Below are 24,157 nucleotides of genomic sequence, written 5' to 3' on the forward strand. Positions count from 1 at the left end.
TAAATCCATTGAAATCCGATTTTTTCAAAAACTGAAAGTCGATTAAAAGTTTTGCAAGAACAGCGGTCAAGTTTTTAAAGGCTTTGTATCTATTTAGAGCGATTTTTGTTTTAAACCAAACAAGCAACTATTGTAAGGCCTCAAATCACGACTGGATCTTAAAATTTTGCCACTCAAGGTAAAAATTAAAAAACTGATTATCCCTATCCATTAATTCAGATCTTCACTGCGAAATGCTTGCAATCAAAGTTTTGAAAACTTTTAAGAAACAGTTTTTTGGAATACATGTTGTTATAGCAGTTCTTGATAGCCAATATGTCATGCTCAACACTCAGAGAAGCAATCAGACCAACAGATAGCCAGTTAGACGCATAATTATAGACACACACACTTCATGGTTTTCTATACCTTTTTACAGAACCACATAAAGAGAAAGACAGACAAAGGTTCTCATATCAGGGCGAAATCGTGAAAATTCCGAGAGCCATCTAATGTCTATGAAATAGCCCGGGTTGAAGTCCCACCGTTAATTATTGCTTTTTCTGTAGTATCCCAGTGATCGCTATTTTCCAGCGCTGATTCATGTATAATTCAGAGTTTGTTGCATAGATAAACCTGCGATTTTTCACAGCTATTTCAGTAATGGTTCCGTAGAAAGTCATCGCTAAAACTTAAGAAATTTTAGCTCATTCTAGTAGCTTTCAAATGAGAGTTATGGCTGATAAGCTCTTTAGCTTTAGTTTAACTAAGGATTGATAGCGCAGAGGTAGCCTACAGGTATATAAATCTCACCGGTAAGGGATCGAACCACTGTCAGAAAACTATTTTTTTTTTCATTTTGATAGGTTTTTATCGCTGTTTCATTGCTGAAAGTAAGCCAAATTAGCAGTATTTATTGATAAAACTTGCTATTGTGGCAATGAACATCGATAATTCATCGATGGCGATCGCTGTTTTTTTTCACATTTTTATCGCTAATTTTCAATGTGAGCTCAACACGGGAGGTTTCCAGATTGTTTTTGAAACTCTACTCGCACGCTATGTAACAAACAAAGTGACGTACTGAGCGCCTAGAAATGTATCGATAACAACAAATAGTTGTCATCGATTTCCAATAGCAATGATTTCCGAGCCGAACTAAATTTCCGCTCACGTGTTAACAACATGATATATATCGCGGGCTCAACATTCGAAACTGTTAATTTCATTTAAATTAAAATAATAACATGGTGTTTTCCTAAATAGTTGTGAAGCCAGAAAACTGTACTTTTTAGATTGTTTTTAATAAGGGGAAACTAAAAAATTTCAACTAAATAGTGGAAAAACAAAAAAATTGTTGTTAAATTGGCGAAATTGAAAAATTTGCAAATATCAAAAAATTTTATTGCAAAGGGAAAAAAACTTACGCTGAGCAGAAAAGTTGGAGCGAAAAAACTAGTCATATCAGGGACTGGCCTATGAAGCAAATGGATCAGATTTTTAGATTAGAAATTGAGTTTAACCTTCTCACCCTCATGCAATCTAAAATCCCGGGTTGACCAAAAAGGCTAGTCATACAACTTTCATATATATTTATGAAAAAATGCTAATCATACACTTTTCATGCAATTCCATAATTACAGAAAATTGTATGAAAGGTCTAAAATTAGTAATATTTCATATATGGAAATTGTATGACTAGCATTTTTCCATAAACCAAAAGTATTGATTTTTACATTTTAATTTTCCAAACACAAATGACATAAACCGTGGTTACTCAAACAGAGTAACCAAAGGTTTGACCGTGTCGGATTCAAATTGCATTGGAGACAGCCTAAAAGGTTTTAATTCTATAATCTACACAAATGATATAACGAAAGAAACAAGCTTTTAAATTTTGGCAAAACTTTTCAAAGACGATTATTTCTAAAATTTGAATTTTTAAATTACCAGACATTGACCAAGGCATACAAAAACATGTCATTCAAAAAAGAGAATTTTTCAGCGTTTTTGAAAAAAGTTATGAAGAGAAAAGGAAAAAAAATCCAATATTAGTATATGCAGGAATAAGTTCTACACACAAAAAATTAAATTTTGCGTGCAAATTTTTTTTTTTCAAAAATGTTTTCTTGAGTACGAAAATCAATTTGCGTTTGAAAAAAACACAAAAAATTTTTTGGGGGCAATTTCAAAAATACTTTTGTCGTCGCCATCAAAAAAATGCTAGTCATACATTTTCCATATATAGTATTTTTTCATAGACTTAGTTTATGTATAGTTGTATGATTAGCATTTTTGGTCCATGGAGGTCAACCCGGATCCTAAGTGACTTATTTTGAATCTAGTAGAATAACAACAAGGTTGATAAGCTTAGCTAAATTCAATTTTGAACGATGTTTCGCCGCTTGTACTTAACAGGAACGCAAAAGTATGGTGCGTTAATTATCCCAAAAAAGCCAAAATGGCACTGTTCAAATCTCTTATTGTTAAAGAACTTCATTACAAGTGAAATTTATGAAATCAATGCTGACGTTTTCTGACGTAAGAAAATTTCAGACTGCAATCTAAAAGCTTGTTAGGAGGAAAAACCAGCCTGAACAGAAATGTTGCCTCATTTTTTAAAAGACGAAGCAACAAATTCACTTGAATCTAGAGATACATTCATTCAAAATTCTAAAACACACAACCTAAATCAAGAAACTGACAGAGAGAGTTCAATCGATAAAAGGAAGGCGAGAGAGAAAATGAAGAGAAACCAAAAATTTATATTAAAAGTTGAAGGATTAAAATGAAGCAGTCGTACGTCATCCGCATCAAAAACGTATTTATCTCTGGTCATTCGTGGAACACATTTTTGTCAAATTTCACACCTTTGTGCACTAAATAATGACAACTGAACACCGTTTATAAAGTGAGCTGCACTTTTTAATTAATGGCGTTACGGTTATTTTTACTGGTTTGTGCTACTCATACAAACTCGCATATGATCAAACGTATGAGGCAGTTTTCAGCTCTTTATATGTTGGCTTTCATTCTTTGCGTGAATTGAATGAAACAAGACTGTTCATAAATCAGGGCAAAGCCCTGAATGTTCCGATTGTCCCATCGAATAGTTTTTGGAAAAAAGTTGAAAACCTATAAATTTTGTTCAATACCAAATATCAAGCGTGAAAATGCAAGTTACCAATTTACTGCGACCAATTAGCTAGCCTCAATTCAATTCGAAACAATTTTGTTGTGCGGGATAATTTGCCACGCATAAAAATATCGCGTTACGCTCTCAGCATAATCGATAAACTCTTCAAAACGCGCTTACTTTAGTCCAGGAACCTTGCCAATTTGGTAATTTTCATACCCCCACAATTTTACAAAAAAAATAATCGGAGGTAAAATATCTTTTTAAATTTGAACTTTGAAAAGTATAATTTCGATAAGCGAAACTGACTGAATAAAAAAACCACACCGAGCATAAATCTTCCGTTTTCTTCAAAAGTCGGAACAACAATTTCTTCGAGCAACAGAAAAAGAGTTATGTCTCGCAAAAAATGCATAATGAAAACAGGGAGCTAATGAATCACAGACTCAAAATGTGATGAGAGCTCAGTATAAAATCACCTAATTTTTTTAGGGGAGAGAAGGCTGAAAACGGGGTGTGGGTTGGGTTAACCGGGGGCGGGGGGTGGGGTAAACGGGGGATGTAAATGTAGGAGATAAACGGGGGGATTTTAACTTGAGGGTCTACCCCAAAGTCTACCAATAAAAAATGACCCATGTTCAACCATAAGGGGATGCGAATGGCGCTTGTGGTAATTTGGCAGGGAAGAGGGGGGGGGGGGATGGAGAGGAAGAAGTAAAGTGGGGGATAAGGTAAGAAGGGTTGTAAACTGAGATGAATTGAAAAAGTAGAGACAAAAAACTTAAATTTGAATGTGAAAACTAACACGTAGCAACTGCACTCAACAGTAAAAAAGACTACTTTGGAAAAATGTAATACTCATGATTAACCTCCCAAAAATCCATTATAATCGATTTTAATGGAGTATAATCGATTATAATGGATTATATTGACATAAAATGTATGAGTATTATGATTCATTTTTGATGGATTTTAATCAATAACTTTTTAAATTTTATGGATATTGACTTTAAAATGTCAATGTAACCAATTATTTTCTATGAAAATTCAGTGCGAGTAACGTTCCGAGAACATAAAAAACATTGGTTACTTTAGCGCGTTTTTCTTTGTTTGGGTTGAGATTAAAACAAAACTAAAAACTCAAAATTGAATGTTTGAAAAAAAAAATAATATTAATCAGAACACAGTGCCAAGCAAAATTATAGTGCCAAAAAAAATAATCAGAACAAAATGCCACGCAAAACCTAAAAATAGTTAAAATCAAAGTCTGATTATAGTACCGACCAAAATTAGAACATAATCCCAATCGGAGTCTGAGCATAATGCAAGGCAAAGTTTAAACATAGTTCTAATCAAAGTCTGAAGATAGTGCAGACAAAGTCTGAACATAGTGCCAATCATACCTTGTGATAGTGCCGAGCAAAGTCTTACATATCCCCAGTCAAAGTCCGAACATAGAGACAAACAAAGTCTAAGCATAGTCCCAATCGAAGTCTGAACAAAGTGCCATACCAGATCTGAACATAGTCTCAATCAAATCTTAACATAGGGCCGAGCAAAGTCTAAACATATCCCCGATCAAAGTCTGAACATAGAGACAAATAAAGTCTAAACATAGTCCCAATTGAAGGCTGAATATAGCACCAAGCAAAGTTTGAACATAGCCCCAATCAAAACTTTAAGATAGTTCCAAGGAAAATCCAAACATAGTCCCAATTAAAAACTGAAAAAAGTGTCTAAAAAATTCTGAGTGAAGTTCCAATGAAAATTGAACATAGTGCCAAGCAAAGTCTGGACACAGTGCTAATCAAAGTTTGTCTGCCTATAGGGCCAAGCAAAATCTGATCATATTTTCAATCAATTTTGAACTTAGTGAAGAGCAAAACCTAAATATATTTTGTATCAAACTCTAAACATAGTCCCAGCCAAGGTTTGAACAAAATCCCAATCAAACCCTGAGCATATTGCCAAGCAAAGGCTAAAAATACTCCCTGATAAAGGCTGACTATATCCCCAAACAAATCTGAACACAACCCCAAACAAAGTGTGAACATAATTCCAATCAAAGTTTCAGCTTATTGCCAAACAAAGTCTAAACAAAGCCCCAATAAAATTCTGTGCACAGTACAAAACAAAGTCCAAACATAGTCCCAATCAAAGTCTCAAGATAGTGCCAAGCAAAGTTTGAACATAGCTCGAATTAAAATCTTAGCGTCGTGTCAAGTAAAGTCTAAATATAGTTCAAAACAAAATCTGAACGTCGTCCCAACTAAAATTTGAGCATAATCTAACCAAAATCTAAACCTGGTCCAAATTAAAGGCTGAATGTAGCCCAAAACAATGTCTTAACAAAGCCCCAAGCAAAAATTGAACATTACCCAATCAAAATCTGAGCATATTGCCATGCAAAGTCTAAATATAGTCCAGATCAAATTCTGAACAAAGTGCCAAATTAAGTATGAAAATAGTCCCAATCAAGTCTGAGCATATTTCCAAGCAAAATTTAATTATAGCAGCAATCAAATTTTTAACATACTGCCAAACCAGATCTGAACATAGTCCTAATCATATCTGGTCATAATGCCAAGCAAATGCTAAGCAAAGTACCAATCAAAGGCTGAATATAGCCCCAATCAAAGTCTGAACATAGTCCCAATCAAATTCTTAGCGTGAGGCCAAGCAAAAACCAAACCGAATAAAGTCCCACTTAAAGTCTGAAAATCATGCTGAACAAGGATTGAACTTAGTTCCACTTAAAGTTCACTATCCTGCCAAACAAACCTAGACATAAGCAATAACTGAATATAATGCCAAGCAAACTCTGATCATAGACCCAATAAAATTTGAACATAGTGCCAAGCAAAACCTAAATAGAATTTAAATCAAAGTTTAAAACATAGTTGATCAAAGTTTGAGCATAATCCCAATCAGAGTCTGAGCAAAGTGCAAATCGAAGTCTAAACCTAGACTCAATTAAAGAGTGACTATAACCCCAGACAAAATCTGAACATAGCCCCAATAAGAATCTGAGAATAGACCTAGCAAAGTCTAATTAAAATCCCAATCAAAGTCTGAATCTAGCCCCAAACAAAATCTCAACTTAGCCCCAATCGGAGTCTGAGTATAGTGCCAAACAAATTTGAACACATTTACTATCAAAGTCTGTGCATAGTGCCAAGCAAAGTCTGAATATAGTCGCAACCAAAGTCTGAACATAGTCCCAAAATAATTAAACTTGTCATATATTTACATTTTAGTTCATGATAGTTTTAGTTTTTAGTTTTGCAGTCTGCTCTTGGCATTGATCTTTGTGTCATTTTGATTGATACCTGCCAACGGCAACGTCTCGATCCAGTTGTGCTAAAACATTGTCTCTTGAGTTTGTTTTTGAATACTGTTACACTACTGAAAACGCATTTTTCACTTGGCGCAGCCAGCAGCAAACGGCATAGGGTGAGGGAAAAGTTCGCTGGGAGTTACGGCTTTTGGGCCAAGAAGCAAGTGCGCTGAACCTCCAATGCTCTGGGAACTTTGGATAAACCGATTCACAAAGGTTGTAATTGTGAAACATACTTTCAATCCGACGTCATTCTACTTTGATAGTACGTTGGCTAAGGCACAAATCACGGCGCTACCGGCGATCGCGATGGGCAACAATCGTGTAGAATCGTGATGGGCAAGAATTATCTCAAATTTGTATCTCTGCCTCGGGGAACGCAGAGAAGACGAACTTCACAAATGGAAGCCGCACCTGGATTTGATGAAATTTGATCACTACCAGGTACCCACGGTTTTCAGACAATTTTCAAGCTATATCAAAAAGGAGTGGAACGAGACATTCTAAATCTACCAATTGTTAAGCAATTTCATCCGTACTAAAGGGATGAACGCCAAGATTTAGCCTCGGTACACTGCTGGAACGCCTCGGTACACCGGTACGAGATGTTTTGTTAGCCAACATGACTAACGAGGAAACACAAACGGAGCTATGCAGGTCGACTAAAACGCCCGACGAAGCACAGAGGACCGCACTGTCATACGAAAGGGGAGATAAATTTGCTAAGAGCTATAAGGTTACCGGTCGTGGGTTAACACCGGCGCCAGCAGGGGCCCCACATAAAAAACTGATCCAATCAGTTCTATCCGAGGGGGTATCAGAAGGCCATTTCAGAGGGGTGCGAGGGGATTGTTCAGGCCAGTTTCACGACTGATTACATTTCAAAGTGTCTGGCTCATTATCCCTCATGCCATTATTGCAAGAGAACAGGATACAACGAAAGAACTTGCAGAGGTAAGCGAGGCGCAAACAGAAGCCGGCTTGGCCTAACTCATGACAAAATCGGAATCAAGGATCAATTCCCGGAATATGATGATAATTCATAACAGCAGGATAGCTCGGTTGGAGGGGTCAATGAGTGTTCGAACTCTCGTCGGTGGGACTTCATTAGCTCCACGACTACATTGTCATTTCGATTCGGGAAAAAAGGGAGGAGAAGGAGTTCAAAATGGCGGAAGTACGATTGCCGATCAAAATAATGGAAAAGCAGCGATGGCGTGGATCGGTTCTGGGTCGCCAGTTTCAATTGTCACAATCGGCGAACTCAAAACAACGTTGGGTACAGCGAAAGTAAATTTAGTACCTTTGGAGCCGAATGATTACCAATTTTCAGGTAACGAAAACAACCAGCTGAAACTGATGGGGAAGATGAAGGTGAAGCTGACGTCAAATGGAAGGTCGGAGGAGACGTCAATCAAAGTGATAGGGATGCAGACGGTCCATCATTGGGCAGGATCTGATGCTGGAGTTGCGAATTCAATTGGTGCAGCTGCCGTCGATGACGTCATGGACATCCAAGTACAATCGGAGCAGCCGGATAGGCCACGAAATGATAGGCAACTGCATTTCAGTAGGCAATTAAATAAATTGTTCAATAGGGTAGGACGCATTCGCAACTATAAAGTTCGAACGGAATTCTTCAAGGTACTGATGCCAGTGCAACAAAAAGGCAGACGCGTTCCGATCACGCTCGAAAACAAAGTCGATGAAGAAATTAAAAAACTCTTAAGCCAAAAGCACATCGAAAACTCGAAGAGTGTTTGGACAAATATTTCCTATCGCCGAGAGTTTTTACAGTTAAAAATTATGGGTCGGTAAAGTTAGCGCTGGAATCGCAAGAACTGATTAAACAGATACATAAAATCAAGTACGAAATGCCGATCAGTGAAGAACTAATGGATACAATTGGACACACGATTAGCGAGAAAAAATTGGGTATTTCACAACTATGGGCCTAATCAATGCGTACGGTCAATTTCCATTAAGTAAGGATACAAGCAATCATTTCTGTAACTTTTCTCTGGTTGGGTGGGGGCAAATTGACCAGGGTTAATCGATTCAAAAGAGGCTTCTACGGCCTCACGACAAGGCCGGCGGAAATTGAAAGGGTAATGGAGTTCACTCTTAGCGAACTTCCTATTGCTCATGCGTTCCTTGACGACATTATAGTCCTTTCAAAAGGCACTGAACTGGAAAATATTGCCACCGTTGAGAAAATACTACACCAGCTAGATCGTGAGATTACGGTGTTTAAACTGTCGAAACGCGAACTCGCGAAAGCAGAGTGCAAGTGGTCGAGTCATAAATTTACGGCCTGGGGCATCACTCCGCTGGTCCGAAGAAAAGCTTTGATTGACATTTGGCAACCACCAAGAACAATATCGCAAGTGAAAACGTTTTCGGCTCAATAAATAGCCTTCATAAATACCTACCGGCGCTCAACGAAACGTCGGCGCGCCATTACGGCCGCAAGCAAGAAGAACAATTTATTGTGGTCAACGGAATGCCAATTGGCATTCCAAGCAATTAAAACGCAAGTAGCGAATACCATTGAACTGAAACATTTCGATGTACACATACATACGTTTCGTATGCGGCGTCAGTCATGGGGTCGTTGCTTGAACAGTTAGACCCCGAGGGCTGCCGGCCGATTGCGTTCGCCTCCAGATACATAAACGCAGCGGAAAGGAAATACTCAACAAAAGAATTCGAAATTCTAGCGGTAGTATGGTCGCAGAATATTTCAGAAACTTTTTTTCGGAATATTTATTGCAAACTTGTAATAGAACACATGGCGGGGGCAAAATACGGAATCCCCGGTTGCCTTTCTTGACATCCGGTGGGGGAAGCAGAGAGAATAAGTAGATATAATAACACGTTTAGAGTAGCAAATTTTACATTGATCAACAAATCCTTTGGCTATATTTCTGAAACATCACGAACAGTCGCAATGAATAATAGAAACAGCATTGATTAAGCCAATGAGAGTGCAGTATGCAAACACAAGCATCAATTGTCACCGGATGAGGGCTCCCATGCATGCGGCAAAACAACAGCCAATCAGAACGCTAGTATTTGCAAAAGCGAGAAAATACTCGGAGTTTTTCCTGAATGCGAATTAAGTAACTCCTTGATTTTCCCCATTATGTATACTTCATTAAAAATATTGAATAAACTCCTTGTTGAATGTTCAGATATTGTGTCCAGTAGCGATAGTTCATCAGAGGTCGAAGTTATTAACGAGCGATTAGAGGCCAGAACCACAGGAACGGTAGAGGCAAAGGCCAATACCGTAATTTCAATTCCATCTGAATTCACTGGAGAAATTTAGCCGCCAGCTTACGCTACGAATGCAATTATGAGCGCAATCCCGAAAGGATGGAAGGTGGCCAAGAAATCAGAATGCTTGCTGGAACTTTCCAGCTTAAGTTAGTGAAGGCCAATTATAAGGCGGACCTGCAACTGGAGACAATTCGGGACATGCTAGTGAACAACGAACCTCAGTTCCCAGAAAAGGTGAAAGCCATGGGAGGCTACTTGGGACAGTACATCATAGACTTTCACGTAAGGGATGGGTGCCTGTGGATGGACGAACGGTTGGCCATTCCCATCACGCTTCGACGACCCATGAATAATTGCCTTTACAGCTTTCATCTTGGGGACACTATTATGTGCAACCTGGCTAGGGATATATGGTTCCCATAAATCTATCGAAGTCTAGCATCGGCGGCCAAGGAGTAGCCAGCATGCACAGCGGCAGGTAGAAACTAAAAACCAGTATGCCATAAGAATGACTTAGGAACCGTCTATGAGACAACGGAGCCGAATGAATATTATCAATTGGGGTCCTTTAAAAGATGTAAATGAATCAGATAAACATGTATTACTTTTCTTGATGGCCATCGGCAATGATATGTAATAATAATAAATCCGACAAGGTATTGAAGTTTCTTTCTAAATAGCTCTTCAAACAGAGGTCCCTCGGAAAATCTACATGGACCAAGGGTCCAATTTTACCTCAAAAGCAATTAGTAAATGTTTTAAAGCCGAGGGCATCGAAACTGTCTACTCTCCATTAAACAATCATAGGGCATTTGGGTGCGTGGAACGTACTTTGAAAAACATTAAGAATTTTATTCTTACGTACCTTAAGCAAAAGGATCACGGAAAATTAGAAGCAATGGTTAAAATGGTCCTCGATGCTCTTCGATTTTCGCCAAACGCTTCGATAAAAATGTCGCGATTTGAGGCACACCATGGCCGTGAGGCAAACACGCAACCTAACCAAAAACCGTCACTACAGATTTTCAAAAGGAAAAATGTTCTAGGACAAAAATCTGCATGTCTAGACACAGAGGCGCCAAAGGCTCAGACGCACCCCGCTAGAACTAACTGGATTATGCGGTCGGATGTCGAATACGATCAGCAGAATATGTATCATCCTCTCAAAGTGATGAAAAAATTAGCGACACGCGATTGGGTGCCTTGCGCTGCAACTAATGAAGGGACAAATTACACTACTAATTGGCCTAGCCGACGGTCCTAGTAACTTTTCCAGCGAATCCGAGAGAAAAACAACAGGTGCAAATTAATAAAACAAAAGGTAGTCAAGGAATCTAAACACACAATCACGTTACAAAATGGGTCTGTTCTTAGAAAAAAAGAGTGCTGAGAAACGAATGCCAATGAAAGCCTCCAATGTGAAGAACGTCTCAAGCCCACCAATTTTGGCGAGCCTCTGGAGAAAGCTCGACGCACTGAATAAAAGTCCGAGGACCGGAAAAGCAGGTACGCAAAGCCAAAAGCCGAAGGTAAAATCATGGGACGACGAGGTTCGATCTCAGATCGGATTACAGGCCAGCATTGCTACCGTGTGGCGTCGAAGCGCAAGCGAGGGCGATCGAAAAAGCCCAGGGAACCAGTGGACCGAAACCGCGAAATAAAACTACAAAGGAACAAATGGTCAAGAAGAACGATGCACCGCGAGCGGCGTCCGGAGTGCCACAGGAGAACAAACCGGTTAACCAAGACTGTGCGGAACGGGCGAAGGATAAAGGAGCCCGGATCCAAAATGCGGAGGGGAATGAAGAAGGATAGCCGAGGGATGGGGGCGAAGGAAAAAGCGAGTCAAGATTCGACTAGCCAGGATGAATCGGGCTCTAGAAAGAGTACGCGAAAACGAACGGCCTTCTCAAAGTTGGGACAGTTATGATCACTCGATCTCGTGGCACGAGCGGGAAGGAGAGCAATCAGTGAGAGGAAAAGATAGCGCATAAAGTTTGGAGATTCGGAAAGAGGCGAATGGCGCCTAATTAAAACTTTTGCAAAACGTTCATATTAGCCCAGGGAGAAGGTTGACCCGTATGATCTAATACTCAGCCTAGTTACTGCAAACTATTTTCATTTTCAAAATATGCAATTCAAATTTTGTGAGAAAAGGGAATTTCATATATTAACATCTCAGTTTCTGATAGTTTTGGTTTTGCAGTCCGTTCTTGGCATTGACCTTCGTTTCATTTCCTTTGATACCTGCCATCCGCAAGGTCTCGTTCCAGTGGTGCTAAAACCATGTCCCTTGAATTCGTTATTGAATACAAATGCTCTTATACTGAATTTATCATACGAAAATTACACTACTGGATAGCCTAATACTATAAATTATTTTTGAGCTATTTCCGTTAGACTTTGGGAGAAATGTATTGTGTCTTTTGGTCAATGACGTATCCTCTGTTTGGTAAATCAGCCGAGTGATTTAACAAAAGGAAGATATTCATAAGTCATGCATTGTGCGCGATAAACAAGAGTTAATACGACTTGAGACCTTCTAAAATTACAGTTAAATAATGTCCTTTTTACAAAGTGACAAGAAATGATAAGAACTCCGCCTCAAGTAGATTCGAGATCAGCTACTCGGTTTTCTATATTAGACCCATCTAAGAGAATAGGGTGCTGATCAGTAAAGTTCGAACTATGATATCTGATTCAACCATTTCATTTAAAACCTCAACTCGGGTCATATAGTGACATACTTTCAGTCTAGTATGAGTTTGACAAAACTTTATGTTTCAGAGTACGAGATCTTCAAACTCCATCAATGATTATCAGTCAATACCGCTTCCTGAATCACCTAGAATGATTACGTTGGATGTGTACAACACGGTCAAATTAATTGAGAACCACCCACTGAATTAAAGGGTCAAAATGCAAATTACAGCAACAACTTCGTTACATAACATCCGCTAACACAGCAGGAGCTTCCCAGCTTAGACGGAAGTCAAATCTGCTAAACTCAGCAGGGCTAAAGCAATGCTAAACGAAAGACAATTTAAATAAATTGTACTTGAAAAATAACAGCTTATAATTCGTGGAAAGGGTTTGCAAAACCATGGAACGAAATTCAACAATTTCTAGCCATTTTAACCAGTCGGAACATCATAAACCTGGACTCCAGGAAAGAGTAGAAGTGAAATACTTTTCCGGATCAGACATGAGTCATAGCAACTATTCAGACAGTAGAATGAATTCCTCGTTAGACAATCTGGGTCCAAATATGGTTAACATGGAGTACCTTGAAGAACAATTGGAACTACTGATGAAACTTCTGCGGGTGTCCAACGATGAGAGGATCGAAAGACACTTTGTTCACTATCTGGAGAAGACTACCTCAAAGAACCCCCTCCCCTTCCCCGCAGGAGGCGTCACTGTCGCACCCAGCCCCCTAGACGAGTCGTTATGGTGAGTCATTCATCTTTTCATCTTCAAATCCCACTTATTATTTGATATCTCTCTGATAATTGATATAAGTCAATTGAAGTCCGGTAAAGGGACATTTTTTTTGTGTAGAAAACCCAAAAACCAATTTGCACCATTGATTAATATACAAACTTTTTCTAAATGTTTCATGGCTAATTTTTTGAAGCTAATATTACCCTATTTGGCGAGTATTAACCCATTTGGCGAACACTACCCTATTTAACAAAAATATGTATGCTCGAATTTTCATCCTGAACTCAATATAAAGTTGATCTATCGTAATTTTTTTCGTACATTTTGGCTATCTGACTTATGATCAATCATGTTAGAGTTACGTCAATCGATTCTTAGTTGAATTTGAATCATCCAGGTTACTTCACCTTACTTAAGTCGGGTGGTTTTTATAGCATGTAAATTATGCATCTTCGACAATCATAATAAAATAGGCAAAATGGAAAACAGTTTTTGTAGAAAAATGATTAGAAAAATGAAAAAAAAATTGGTCAAAAAAATTTTCAAAAAATTGTTTACTTTTTTTTGCAGAAAACTTTTAAATATTGAAAATGAATTTTGAAAATTTTTTGATTCTCAAAATGGCGCAAACTTACTCAAAAATTAGGTTTTTTGAGTAAAATTAATTTTTTATGGCTTAAATAAAGTATAAAAAAGCTATTTTAAGACTGAGAAAAATTTTTAAAGTCGTTCAAATCACTTTAATATGACATATCACTTGACACTTTCCGATGATTATTTTGCTTACCTGTGGTACCAAGAACAAAAATAAAACAAACCCGAATACAAAGTTCCTTTCCTCTTTTAAGTCAAATGCACAGACCTATGCAAAAAAAAGAAGAAAGAACTGCTGTTGTTCATCATTTCAAGATCTCTTTTTATTAATTAGACTTGCTATTCAACTCAGACATTTATAAAAATTGAGACAAGTTGGGACAGACTACGGAATTTGTATAGCATGTCTAATCGTTCTTATACGCAATCAGGGCTCTTGAATATTTTTCCCGCACTCAGTAAAAAGAGAAAATAAAAGATTATAATGGATTTTTTACGTTAAAGTCTCCATAAATTTCAAAAATAATTGATTATAATCGATTAAAAATGGATTATAATGTTACTATTTTTCGAAACAATAAAAATCATTATAAAAGTTTTTAATCGATTATAATCGATTATTTTATGAATTTTTTTTCTGAATTTTTATTAAACTATAATCCATTATAATGGATTATAATCCATTATTATTCAACGAACGTCATCGCTTCATTTCGGTTTAGTTTTGTTTTGTTTTGTGTGCTTTTCAGTTGGTTACCGAACTAAAAGAAATTTTATGTTTGTACTTATAGCCACTAGCGGTTATAGGAAGGGGCGTAGGGTGGCCGACGCCCCCCCCCCCCCCATCCTATCCCCCTCTAGGATTCGACCCCCTGTCGACCCAAAAGGTCTCCCCATTTTCCAACCACTATTTTGAGATCCACCCACTAGTTTTAGGTCCCCCCACTATTTTGAGATATCCATTTTTGGTAACGGACCCTACAAATTTTCTAAAGGCGCCTTGGGCGCCAATGTATACTAATTTTGAGTGGGAGTGCGCACTGCACAAAACCCTGATTTTTTGGTCAAATTTTTCCAAAAAATGCCTGAAAACGCTTTTTTTGGCCGTTTTTTTCAAAATTTTGTATGCGGGGCATAAAATGTGACGAGAACAGGTTCTTTTTAATGCCTTGGGAGAGCTTGGAATCAATCCAGTCAACCTTTATAGGGTTTACGAGACCCCCTCGCAAAAATTCTAGATCCGCCCCCGGTTTACTGATTCTGACTTCTTACTGACTTTTATTGTGTTTTCATGCAGAATAGCTAAATTATAATCCATTATAATTGAATTTTCTTGTAAAATATTATTTTGATAGAAAAAGAGATTATAATCAATTTTAACAGATTATAATAGATTTCAAGAGATTATAAGAGTTTAAAAGAGATTTTCGGAAAAATTATAATCAATTATAATTGATTATAATTTATTAAAATGTAAATCGTTTAAACATCTAAAACTGGCGCATATAATTACTTATAGTTTTGCTAAAAGTACGATTATAATTATAATATAATCGATTATTTTCTTTTTTTACTGAGTGCGGGTTTTTATCTTCTAGTGTATCTTCTGGTCAAACGTGTTCTTAAAGAGCAATTACACATTTTTACTCATAATTAAACAAGTGTAAGTTAAGGAAAAAAAAGCGAAAGCAAAAAAAAACACAAACTTTTTGATAAAAGACTTCGTTCTCACTTGATTTATGTCCATTTCCTCCAAATCTTGTAGCAAAAATTTTCATGTACGTGTTCTCTATTTAAGGGGATATAACCAATTAAGTTCCTAAAAAACTTTACAATTAAGCAAATCTATAGCAGATATGCAAACTAACGTTCATTAAAAGAACAAAAAATTTCCTGGAAAATTTTATGCAAGAAGTGCAAGGATATAATTAATCATCCCGAAAAAAAAATTTTTTTTCTAGCGATCAAAATAAAAAAAGAGAAAACATGAGCTGAGAGTTTGTTTCACATGGTAGAAAGGCAAGCGAAACGTTGTTATAACTTTAATTTATTTTAATCAGCTCAACAATGTCTTATCTATATTGTCTGTTTTAGTCTGAGAACCAAAAGTGTTCAGACCTTTTTCCGCGACACAGACAAATTTTTAAAAACTATTTGTTTGAATCCGAATCACGCCAAGGCTTAATTGCTCGACCCCATACGTAATTCTTTGACTTTGTAAAAATCGCACCCTAAGTCATAGTTCTTTTATACTGAATTGAAAGTAGTCGATATGCAGAGACAATATCAAATTTTTTAAAACATTATTTTTTATGTTTCTGAAAAGATGTTAAGGTATTTTAAATGCTTCTATTGTTATCATCGAAAGTAAAAGAAAATAAGAAAATTGACATATATATGCGCATGAGATAACTTAGTCAATGTGTGCTATTACGCAAAAAAAAACATGATTTTTTGTCAAAAAGTTTTTTTTCAACTCCTGATTAGCACTCTTTGTTGTATTTCATTTGCTAAAAATGATAAATAAACCCTGCGCAAACGTAGATCAAACTTTTCAATAGCTAAGGAAATACTTATTTGCGGCTGATATATATAAATGAACTGCTTTATTTTCAATAGACAAACTTTTTTTTGGTCTGAAGCGGATTAAACTACTTTGTAAGTGTTTTCTGAAATCAGCAAAATTTTATCAGATGTTTTTTGTAGACATCAAAACTTTCTTAATATCATAACAAATTCTTCAAGGCCAATCAAGATGGTAGGTAGGCTGAATAACTATTGGAAACGTTTTAATTACTCTTCGAATCACTAGTATGTCTGTGAAAGACAAAACTGACTCTAAAAATGGACAACATTAATAACAAAAGCCGGGAATAGCCAGGGGATCAGTAAAAACATCATAGGAAAATGTTGTGTTAGCTTACCAGTTTAGAAGCATTGAAACTTACTTTGTAATGGTTAGGATTAGTTCAGAATACAAAAAAAAATAGCAAACAGCGGCCGAGCAACTGTATTTGTAATTTTTCATTTTACTGATGAATAGAAAAAGGTTATCTAATTTTTTTTTACGTCGATCGCTAAAATTTAGCGTGGATCTAGAATTTTGAAAAATTTTGTCGACATTTTGACGACAAGTCGAACAACTTGATTTTCAAACCTCTCCCAAAACTTTATAAAGACCCTTTTTTGCCAGTAAAATTCTCAACTTTCAGCTTGGAAATCATTTGAACTTTGTTGGCTTGTATCGTCTTTACTATTACCATCAGTTTGCCAACTACCACTTCCTGGTCAACTCAACTAATGAAGCCTTTAGCGTCGGCTATTTAGAAACCACTCGACAAGCCACCAGGGTATTGTTCGACACTTGAGCAGTGATTAAACCACATCAAATTAAATCACGCCTGAATACTGTCCGACAAAATTGAATTTGCACATGCTTTAACGTCATTTTTCCGCTGATTGATAGACGAATCTTGTCAACTACATCGACGTCACAATTTCATTTTAAATTTGAAAGTTTCGATTATTCAATTCAAAAAATCACATTTTAAACTATTAAGTCAAATCTGTACAATTGCATGAAGAATATTTGTGGTATAACTGACTCGCTAAATTGCTAAGTTGTCTACGGTTACTCACATCATTTTGAATGCCGGGATTAACTTAAGGTTAGCCTTTTTAATATTTTAGTGAACGTTTTTCAGCCTTGTTTTTTATACAATCTGCTCAAAATCTAAATCTTTCATCGATTGACAGCAGTCAAAACCAAAATTTTAATAACTAATTATCTTAATTGAATATTAGTTCATTTACTTTGCTAAATTTTAAGACTGATGATCAACCCAGTCAAGCGTCAATTCAAACCATTTGCAAGCCCTGATTTTTTCCCATTTTGAACTACATGAAAGTCTGTATGACAGTAAATCAAAACTTGAGGTTAATTTCTTATATTTCAACAAGACTGTAGGTTGCAATCAACTCCGCTTACCTTTTCAAAATTTCCTTTAATTCAAACTTTGTTCGCTCCATGTTAGGTTTTTTTGCTTCAACTCCGTTCACTTTAAGTTTTCACTTATCGTTGACTTTTTGCGATGAATTGTGGTTGAATTTGAATTTTCAGTGAAATAATTCGCAGCCAATCAAGCCACTAAAAACGCGCCATAAAAGTAATTGGCAATTCCCAACAATTTTTTTTAAATTTCGTATGTCCCACTTCCTATTGCAAAAGAGTATTAGTTACTAAGTGAAAAATGCGCATATGCTTAACCGTTGATTTAGTATTTTAATGGGGTAATTATTCTTTACTAGATACCGCAGGTGGGGAGTGAGGGGGTTGTTAAAATGATCCAAAAATGTAGTCAATATAGTCTCACCGCTGAAAACTAAATGGAAATACTGAAAAAGGCCGATGAGTTTATGAGTTCTATAAGTTTGAGAGGGCATGGGTTAGGGGGTTGGATCTTGGGCGTTCCTTCTCTTTAACAGTATCTTTTTGTATCTCCTGCCTACAAGATACCAGAGCTGTATCGATCGGCCTCTGCCGCATTCTTTATTCCCAAATCATAAACCTATCTCCCGACCCGATAGTAATTGCGGGCAATTCCCCATAAAGTAGTGCTAATTTCGAAGTAGTCTTGAGGGACGTTTTATTGCACCCACTCAATTAATGGGGGTATAAGATTGTCGTCCATTTTAGGATCTGTTTCAATTTGCATTTGAATTAGAGTTGCAGTGTTAATTTTTATTTCAAACAACCACAATAAAATACGGTCTGTTGGGTTGTCGTGAATTGCTCTGCAACTCAATAAAATTACAAACAACAATCAACGCTTCTCAATTCCACAGCGAAGTTGCTTACTGCAAAAACCTTTGAGCCTTTCATGAACGCATTTTCTTCAGAAAGCTTTAACTTCATATTGATGGGCTCAAACTGTACAAAAAAGGTAATAAAAAGGTTTTATTGAGTTTTTAATTAAAAATTAGGTCTGAAAATTATCTAAGCAATAAGCTGTGCGATCAAAATTCCATCTCTTTTCGAATTTGTTAAAAACTGATACTTTCAAGCTCATCACAAATTTCTTACGTGTCCACTGAAATGTCAAACTGAGCTTCTTCTAATCTGCGTTTTGACGTATAGTAGGAACAGAAAGGATTTCAATGACTTTAACAATTTGTAATTCTAGAACCCAAGTTTGAGCATGTTTCACGACTTAACTGTAACTTACTTTTTTTCTTCAAATTCTTCTTTTCTCGTCAATCGCTCTTTTCGTTTCAAGGAATATTTTCCTTTGTGCTCCTCAGACCGTGGTTTATTTTCATACGGTAGTTGTGGAGTTTGGACGAAATATGTCAACTGTAGACAAAAGGTAAGCAGACTGGTATCAGAATAAAGTGCTAACTGTTCCTTTCTTTCGCCCAAAGTGACGCTCAGTAAATTTTTCAAAAATCCGAATTTCTTTATTTTTTTATCTGAAATTTAAATCTGAAATAGAATAGATTTTTTCAGATCTGGATTAACCATCAAAACATAAAGGGAAATCTGAAATACTGAAGTATCGAGCGTAAACTTAGCTTCCATACTGTGTGCGTATCATTTATGCACATCGAGCAAACAATTGATTTGGCAACTTTCTACTTTTTTGGGTTTTTCGTTTTGGGTTTTTTCTTTTCTTTTTTGAGTTTAATCAAGTTAATTAGCAGTGAAAAACTTCCAAACAATTCAAAAAAAAAACATTTTGTTTTCAAATTCTACTCTGATCAATGTGTGTTTTTTTTTAAAATCAGTTGAGAACATTTATCTTTCATGCAATTCTTGATGTCCATATCATCTATAGGGAAACATATAGCAGTAGGCTATGTGAACGGAAATTTTCTTGGCAAAAAATCAACGGCGACAAAACGATCACACACTTCTGTTAGTATACTGATTGTAACAATTCATAGAACAGCATGATAACTGCATATTAACATCTATAAATCTGACTATAGTTGTAGTCCAAGAAAAACGCAACCTGCATAGCATAAACATTACATTACTGTTCCGACTTTCGATACGAAAGTAACGAAATATTTGTGCTCGGGGTGGGTTTTTTTTCTTCAGACAAATTTTGACTTTTTAACTAGCCATTTTGACCAATTTTTTTTACATCATTCGAAAAGTATTGTTGTCCTGAGCTTAAATTCGAAAAAGTATTTCACCTGTGATCATTTTTCGTAAAGTTATGGGGGTTTGAAGATTGCCATTTTGGCCAATTTGTGACAATTAACGCGCGATATATTTCGCGCTATTTCGCGTAAGCGGAGATTTAATCCGTCTTAGAAATCGTTCCAAATTGGTTGAAAGAAGCTTATTTGCTATAATTGATTTTTACAAGGAACGAAATCTCTCTATTTGAACTTTATATGGCGCGTGGGGGGATGATTTTCAAAGAAAATTTCACATTTTAGAAAAAAAAATTCATTTCATTTTAACACATTTAATTTTTTTATGTTATTACTGCTCGAAAAACCTTAGAAGGCAGTCGGAACATTCAAGGCTTCGCCCTGATACGAGCAGTCTTGTCTTCTTTGGAAAAACGATGGTAATGGATTTACACTATCATGTATTGTCAATTTGTAATTTGTCGGTTTTTGTTTTTTGAAAAATGGTCTGGAACCTTCGAATTTAAATGGACTTTAACGGCAAGAAAACCTTAGCAGCTGGTACTTAGAGATGGTACATCAAATACACATTTTCTGACATACAATCTTACTGGATCTGCCGAGGAGAAAAAATCTCTAGGTTGTTTCATTACAAATACATTACATGTCTGTAAATTTTGCTGAAATTTGGTTCTTACTAGAATCAGTTTTGGTCTATTCTGTATTTGATTTTTTTGTTGTTCAATAACTAGAAAAAATTGTTTTTAGTCTGTTATATAGGTGCTGATAGTTTTTTTTGTTGTTTTTTCAGGAAAAGTCTTAGAATTTGTTCAGGCTCAGACTTATTTTTGCGAGGTTTGAATTAAGATTTTTTTTACAATTCAAGCTCATTTCTCCTCTCAAAATGAAGACAAACTCCAATGAAGAACTGTAAAAGTTTAAAGGTCACTAAACTTCCATATTGGGTAAATTTCAAATTTCCCAGCGAAGCAAAAAAGTTTACCACTTGATCCATTTTCCTCAAATTGGGTTAATTGAATCATAAATTGTTCTAGAAATTCAAAGAGTTTTAAGGCGACTATGTTTTTCTTTGTTTGAATGTTCAGATTTTTACAAAAGAAAAAAAAGTTTTTTTTCTGTTTACTGGCGTTTATTGACTCTTTTCCAACTGTCTGCTGGTTATGTTTTTGGTGGCAGATAGAGGGTTCAAAAGAGCGTTTTTTATTTTAAATTTCGTTTGTATATGAAATGAATTGTTTTTTCAGTGTTTGGTTTTTCAACTAGTACATATGAAATTAACTGGTCATCGGTAAAACTTAACAAAGATGCTTGTATCAAGGCGAATCCCTAAATGTTTAAAACGCATTGTTTAGGTCTATGGAGTCGTGTTTGCTTTTATGAAATGGGTGAAATAAAAAAAAACAGAAATTTTTTTGAAACTTAGTTTGAAAATCATCCCTCCGCACGCTATTTAACCTATAAGATGATAGATTCTGCTCAAAGCGAACTTTTGAATAGACAATCTAGAAAGCCTCAACTGACTTTAGAACGTTTTTAGGACGAATTTTATTTCCGCTCATTCATTAACAGCACCAAATCAATCGCATAATAATAATCCCAAATTGACCAAATTGCCAACTTTTTAAACCCCCTTATTTCACGAAAACAAGATCATAGTTGAAATATATAGTTTTCAAGAAAATAAAAGTAAATTTGAACTCAAGACAATAATTTTTTGGAATGATGTAAATAATTTCCGTTCAAAAAAGTTAGTTACAAAGTCGAAATTTTTCGGGAGTAAAAAAAAGCACGCCGAGCCTAAAAATTCTGTCTTTTTCTTCAAAACAGTCGGAACGAAAAATCCATAGATACTTTATTGCAGCATATAATGATACATCACTTCATCCATGTTATTACCTAATCTAATCAGTATATTGATGTTTGTTGGTCAGAGGAAAACTGATTCAGTTTATGTAGGAAAACTTCCTTATGAATCAACCATCAACCAATGTAACGACCCTCACCTCACTTATAAATCTGTTTATTTTATTGTGCTTCACCCTCAGAGTTTTTGTCTAGGTCCAACAAGAAGAACTGAAGCCGGTAATTTATAGCAGAATTGCCTATATAACTCAAGAACAATAGGAGCCGACAAACATTTTTTTGTTTCAGTGTGACTCATGGGCAAGCGTTAAACTAATGCCTAGCTTTCACGCAAAAAATATTAATTTGTGTGTTCAAACCAACTTATATTTTAATCTCACAGCAATATCAGGTTTTTCATACAGAAATGGTTAATAGTGGGCTTGGTGATTTCAATCACTGCTCATATCTTGTTGTCCCGACTTTCAAAGAAAATGACGGAATATTTGAGCTCGGATTGTTTTTTCGAACAAACTTTTATAACTAGCGATCTTTGACAAAATGTGTAATCATCGTTCAAAAGGCCATGTTGTTTTGAGCTCAAACTCAAAGCGGTTTTTCGCCTATATTCAGTTTTAGCGAAGTTATGGGGGTTTAAAGGTTGCCAATTTGATACAAAAATGACACGATATTTTACGTGCTATTAACTGTTTTCCTATATGCAAACAAGACTGCTCATATCAGGGCGAAGCCCTGAAATTTCCGACAGCTTTTTAACGTTTATGGAGCAGTAATAACATAAACATCATTAAAAAATTAAATGAAAAAAATGGAAAAAATTTTTTTTTCTAAATTTTGAAAAATTTTCTATAAAAATCATCCCCCCACAAGCCAATTAAAAAAAAACAATAGATTTTTCTCCTTGTAACAAATCAATTATGGCAAATAAGCTTCTTAAAACCAATTTGGAATGATTTCTCAGACGGATTAAATCTCCGCTTACGCGTTAATAGCGCGAATTATATCGCGTGTTAATTGTCCCAAATTGGTCAAAATGGCCAAAATGGCAATCTTTAAACCCTCACAACGTTACGCAAAATGCTCACAGGTGAAATATCTTTTCAATTTTAGGCTCAAGATAACAATACCTTTTGAATGATATAAAAAAATTCCGTCAAAAATGGCTAGTTAAAAAGTCAAAATTTGTCTGAAGAAAAAAAAAACCCACCCCGAGCACAAATATTCCGTTACTTTCGTATCGAAAGTCAGAACAATAATCACTTTGTACTTCACATAACGTATGGTTGGATGATTAAAAAAATATACACTTTTTTAAAATATTTTCCTGTTTAATCATTTTTTAAATTGAACACTACTCCATAGGCCGTCAAAAGGCAATCAAAGCACTCTCAGGGCATCGCCCAGATAGAGCAGTCTCTTTAACTCTTGTTTTTATTCTTTCCAAAGGTTTTTTCTCTCAAAGCTGCTGTCATGCAGGATCAAAGAGCTGTGTTGCAGCTAGATTAATGAATCTAGGAAAAGATTAGATAAGCATAGATTTTTTCCATTATTGATTGAACACATTTATGAAACAAAATGGAGCAAATTTTGTGAACATTTTTATTGCATTAAATTGTAAAATTTGGAAAAAGGCATAAAACATTTTGTTAGATTTTTGTATGTGCGCCAAAAATGTTGCTCAAAATGGTTTTGTGAAGTGTTCTTAATTAAGCGAGTAGAAAAAAAAATTGACAAAGTTAGCAAAATTGAGGTTTAGCTGAAAACTTTACAAATAAAAATGAAACGTGTCGTGGATGATTGAGTCTACAATTTGTAGGCACTCTGTCTGCTTTCGTTATCGCAAATTAAATCAGGTTGCCAAAATCTCATTAATTTTCACTAACTGGATTGGGAAGTTTGCTAACATCAATTTCACGTAGATAAATTTCAGAAACCAAAATTGAAAGCTATGAATACATATATTAAAACACTTGAAAATCAAATTAACTCTAAAAAATATGCCTTTAAGACATTTTTATTACTGAAGTTGCTCATTAAAACGTTTCAAAAGCAATTTTCTCATTAAAAATTAGCAGAAAAACTGTTCAAAAACTATTTCCTTGGCAACGGAAACTCAATTTGGTTGGATGAATATCAATTTCTTGTCGCAAAACTTGCTGCATCAAACTGCTGCCAATTTTAATACAATAATGATAATTTTGATCTTTCACAAAACTAGCATAATTTCACATGTGGCAACTGAGTTAAACACAAATAGCTTTTGTTTGGAAACTGGCTCTTAGTACAAAAACGAATTTATTTGTTTTATCACAGACACTAAAACATTCGTAGCGACAGATATATCCGTTTGTAAGCAACAT

The 24,157-nt window shown here is 35.8% G+C and overlaps 1 protein-coding gene across 7 annotated transcripts in view; it reads left to right on the plus strand.

Annotated features, from left to right (window-relative positions):
* The window catches only part of LOC134839426 (5-hydroxytryptamine receptor 1B-like), a 166,845-nt gene that overhangs the window by 81,416 nt on the left and 61,272 nt on the right, over positions 1-24,157 (plus strand). For all 7 annotated transcript variants that reach the window (XM_063854972.1, XM_063854968.1, XM_063854973.1 and 4 more), the window contains exon 2: positions 12,522-13,187. In XM_063854972.1, the coding sequence (XP_063711042.1) occupies positions 12,838-13,187 (350 nt within the window). In that variant the 5' untranslated portion in view covers positions 12,522-12,837. The remainder of the gene's footprint in view (positions 1-12,521; positions 13,188-24,157) is intronic.

Source organism: Symsagittifera roscoffensis, chromosome 2 (genome assembly GCF_963678635.1).
Source record: "Symsagittifera roscoffensis chromosome 2, txSymRosc1.1, whole genome shotgun sequence".
Lineage (NCBI taxonomy): Eukaryota > Metazoa > Xenacoelomorpha > Acoela > Convolutidae > Symsagittifera > Symsagittifera roscoffensis.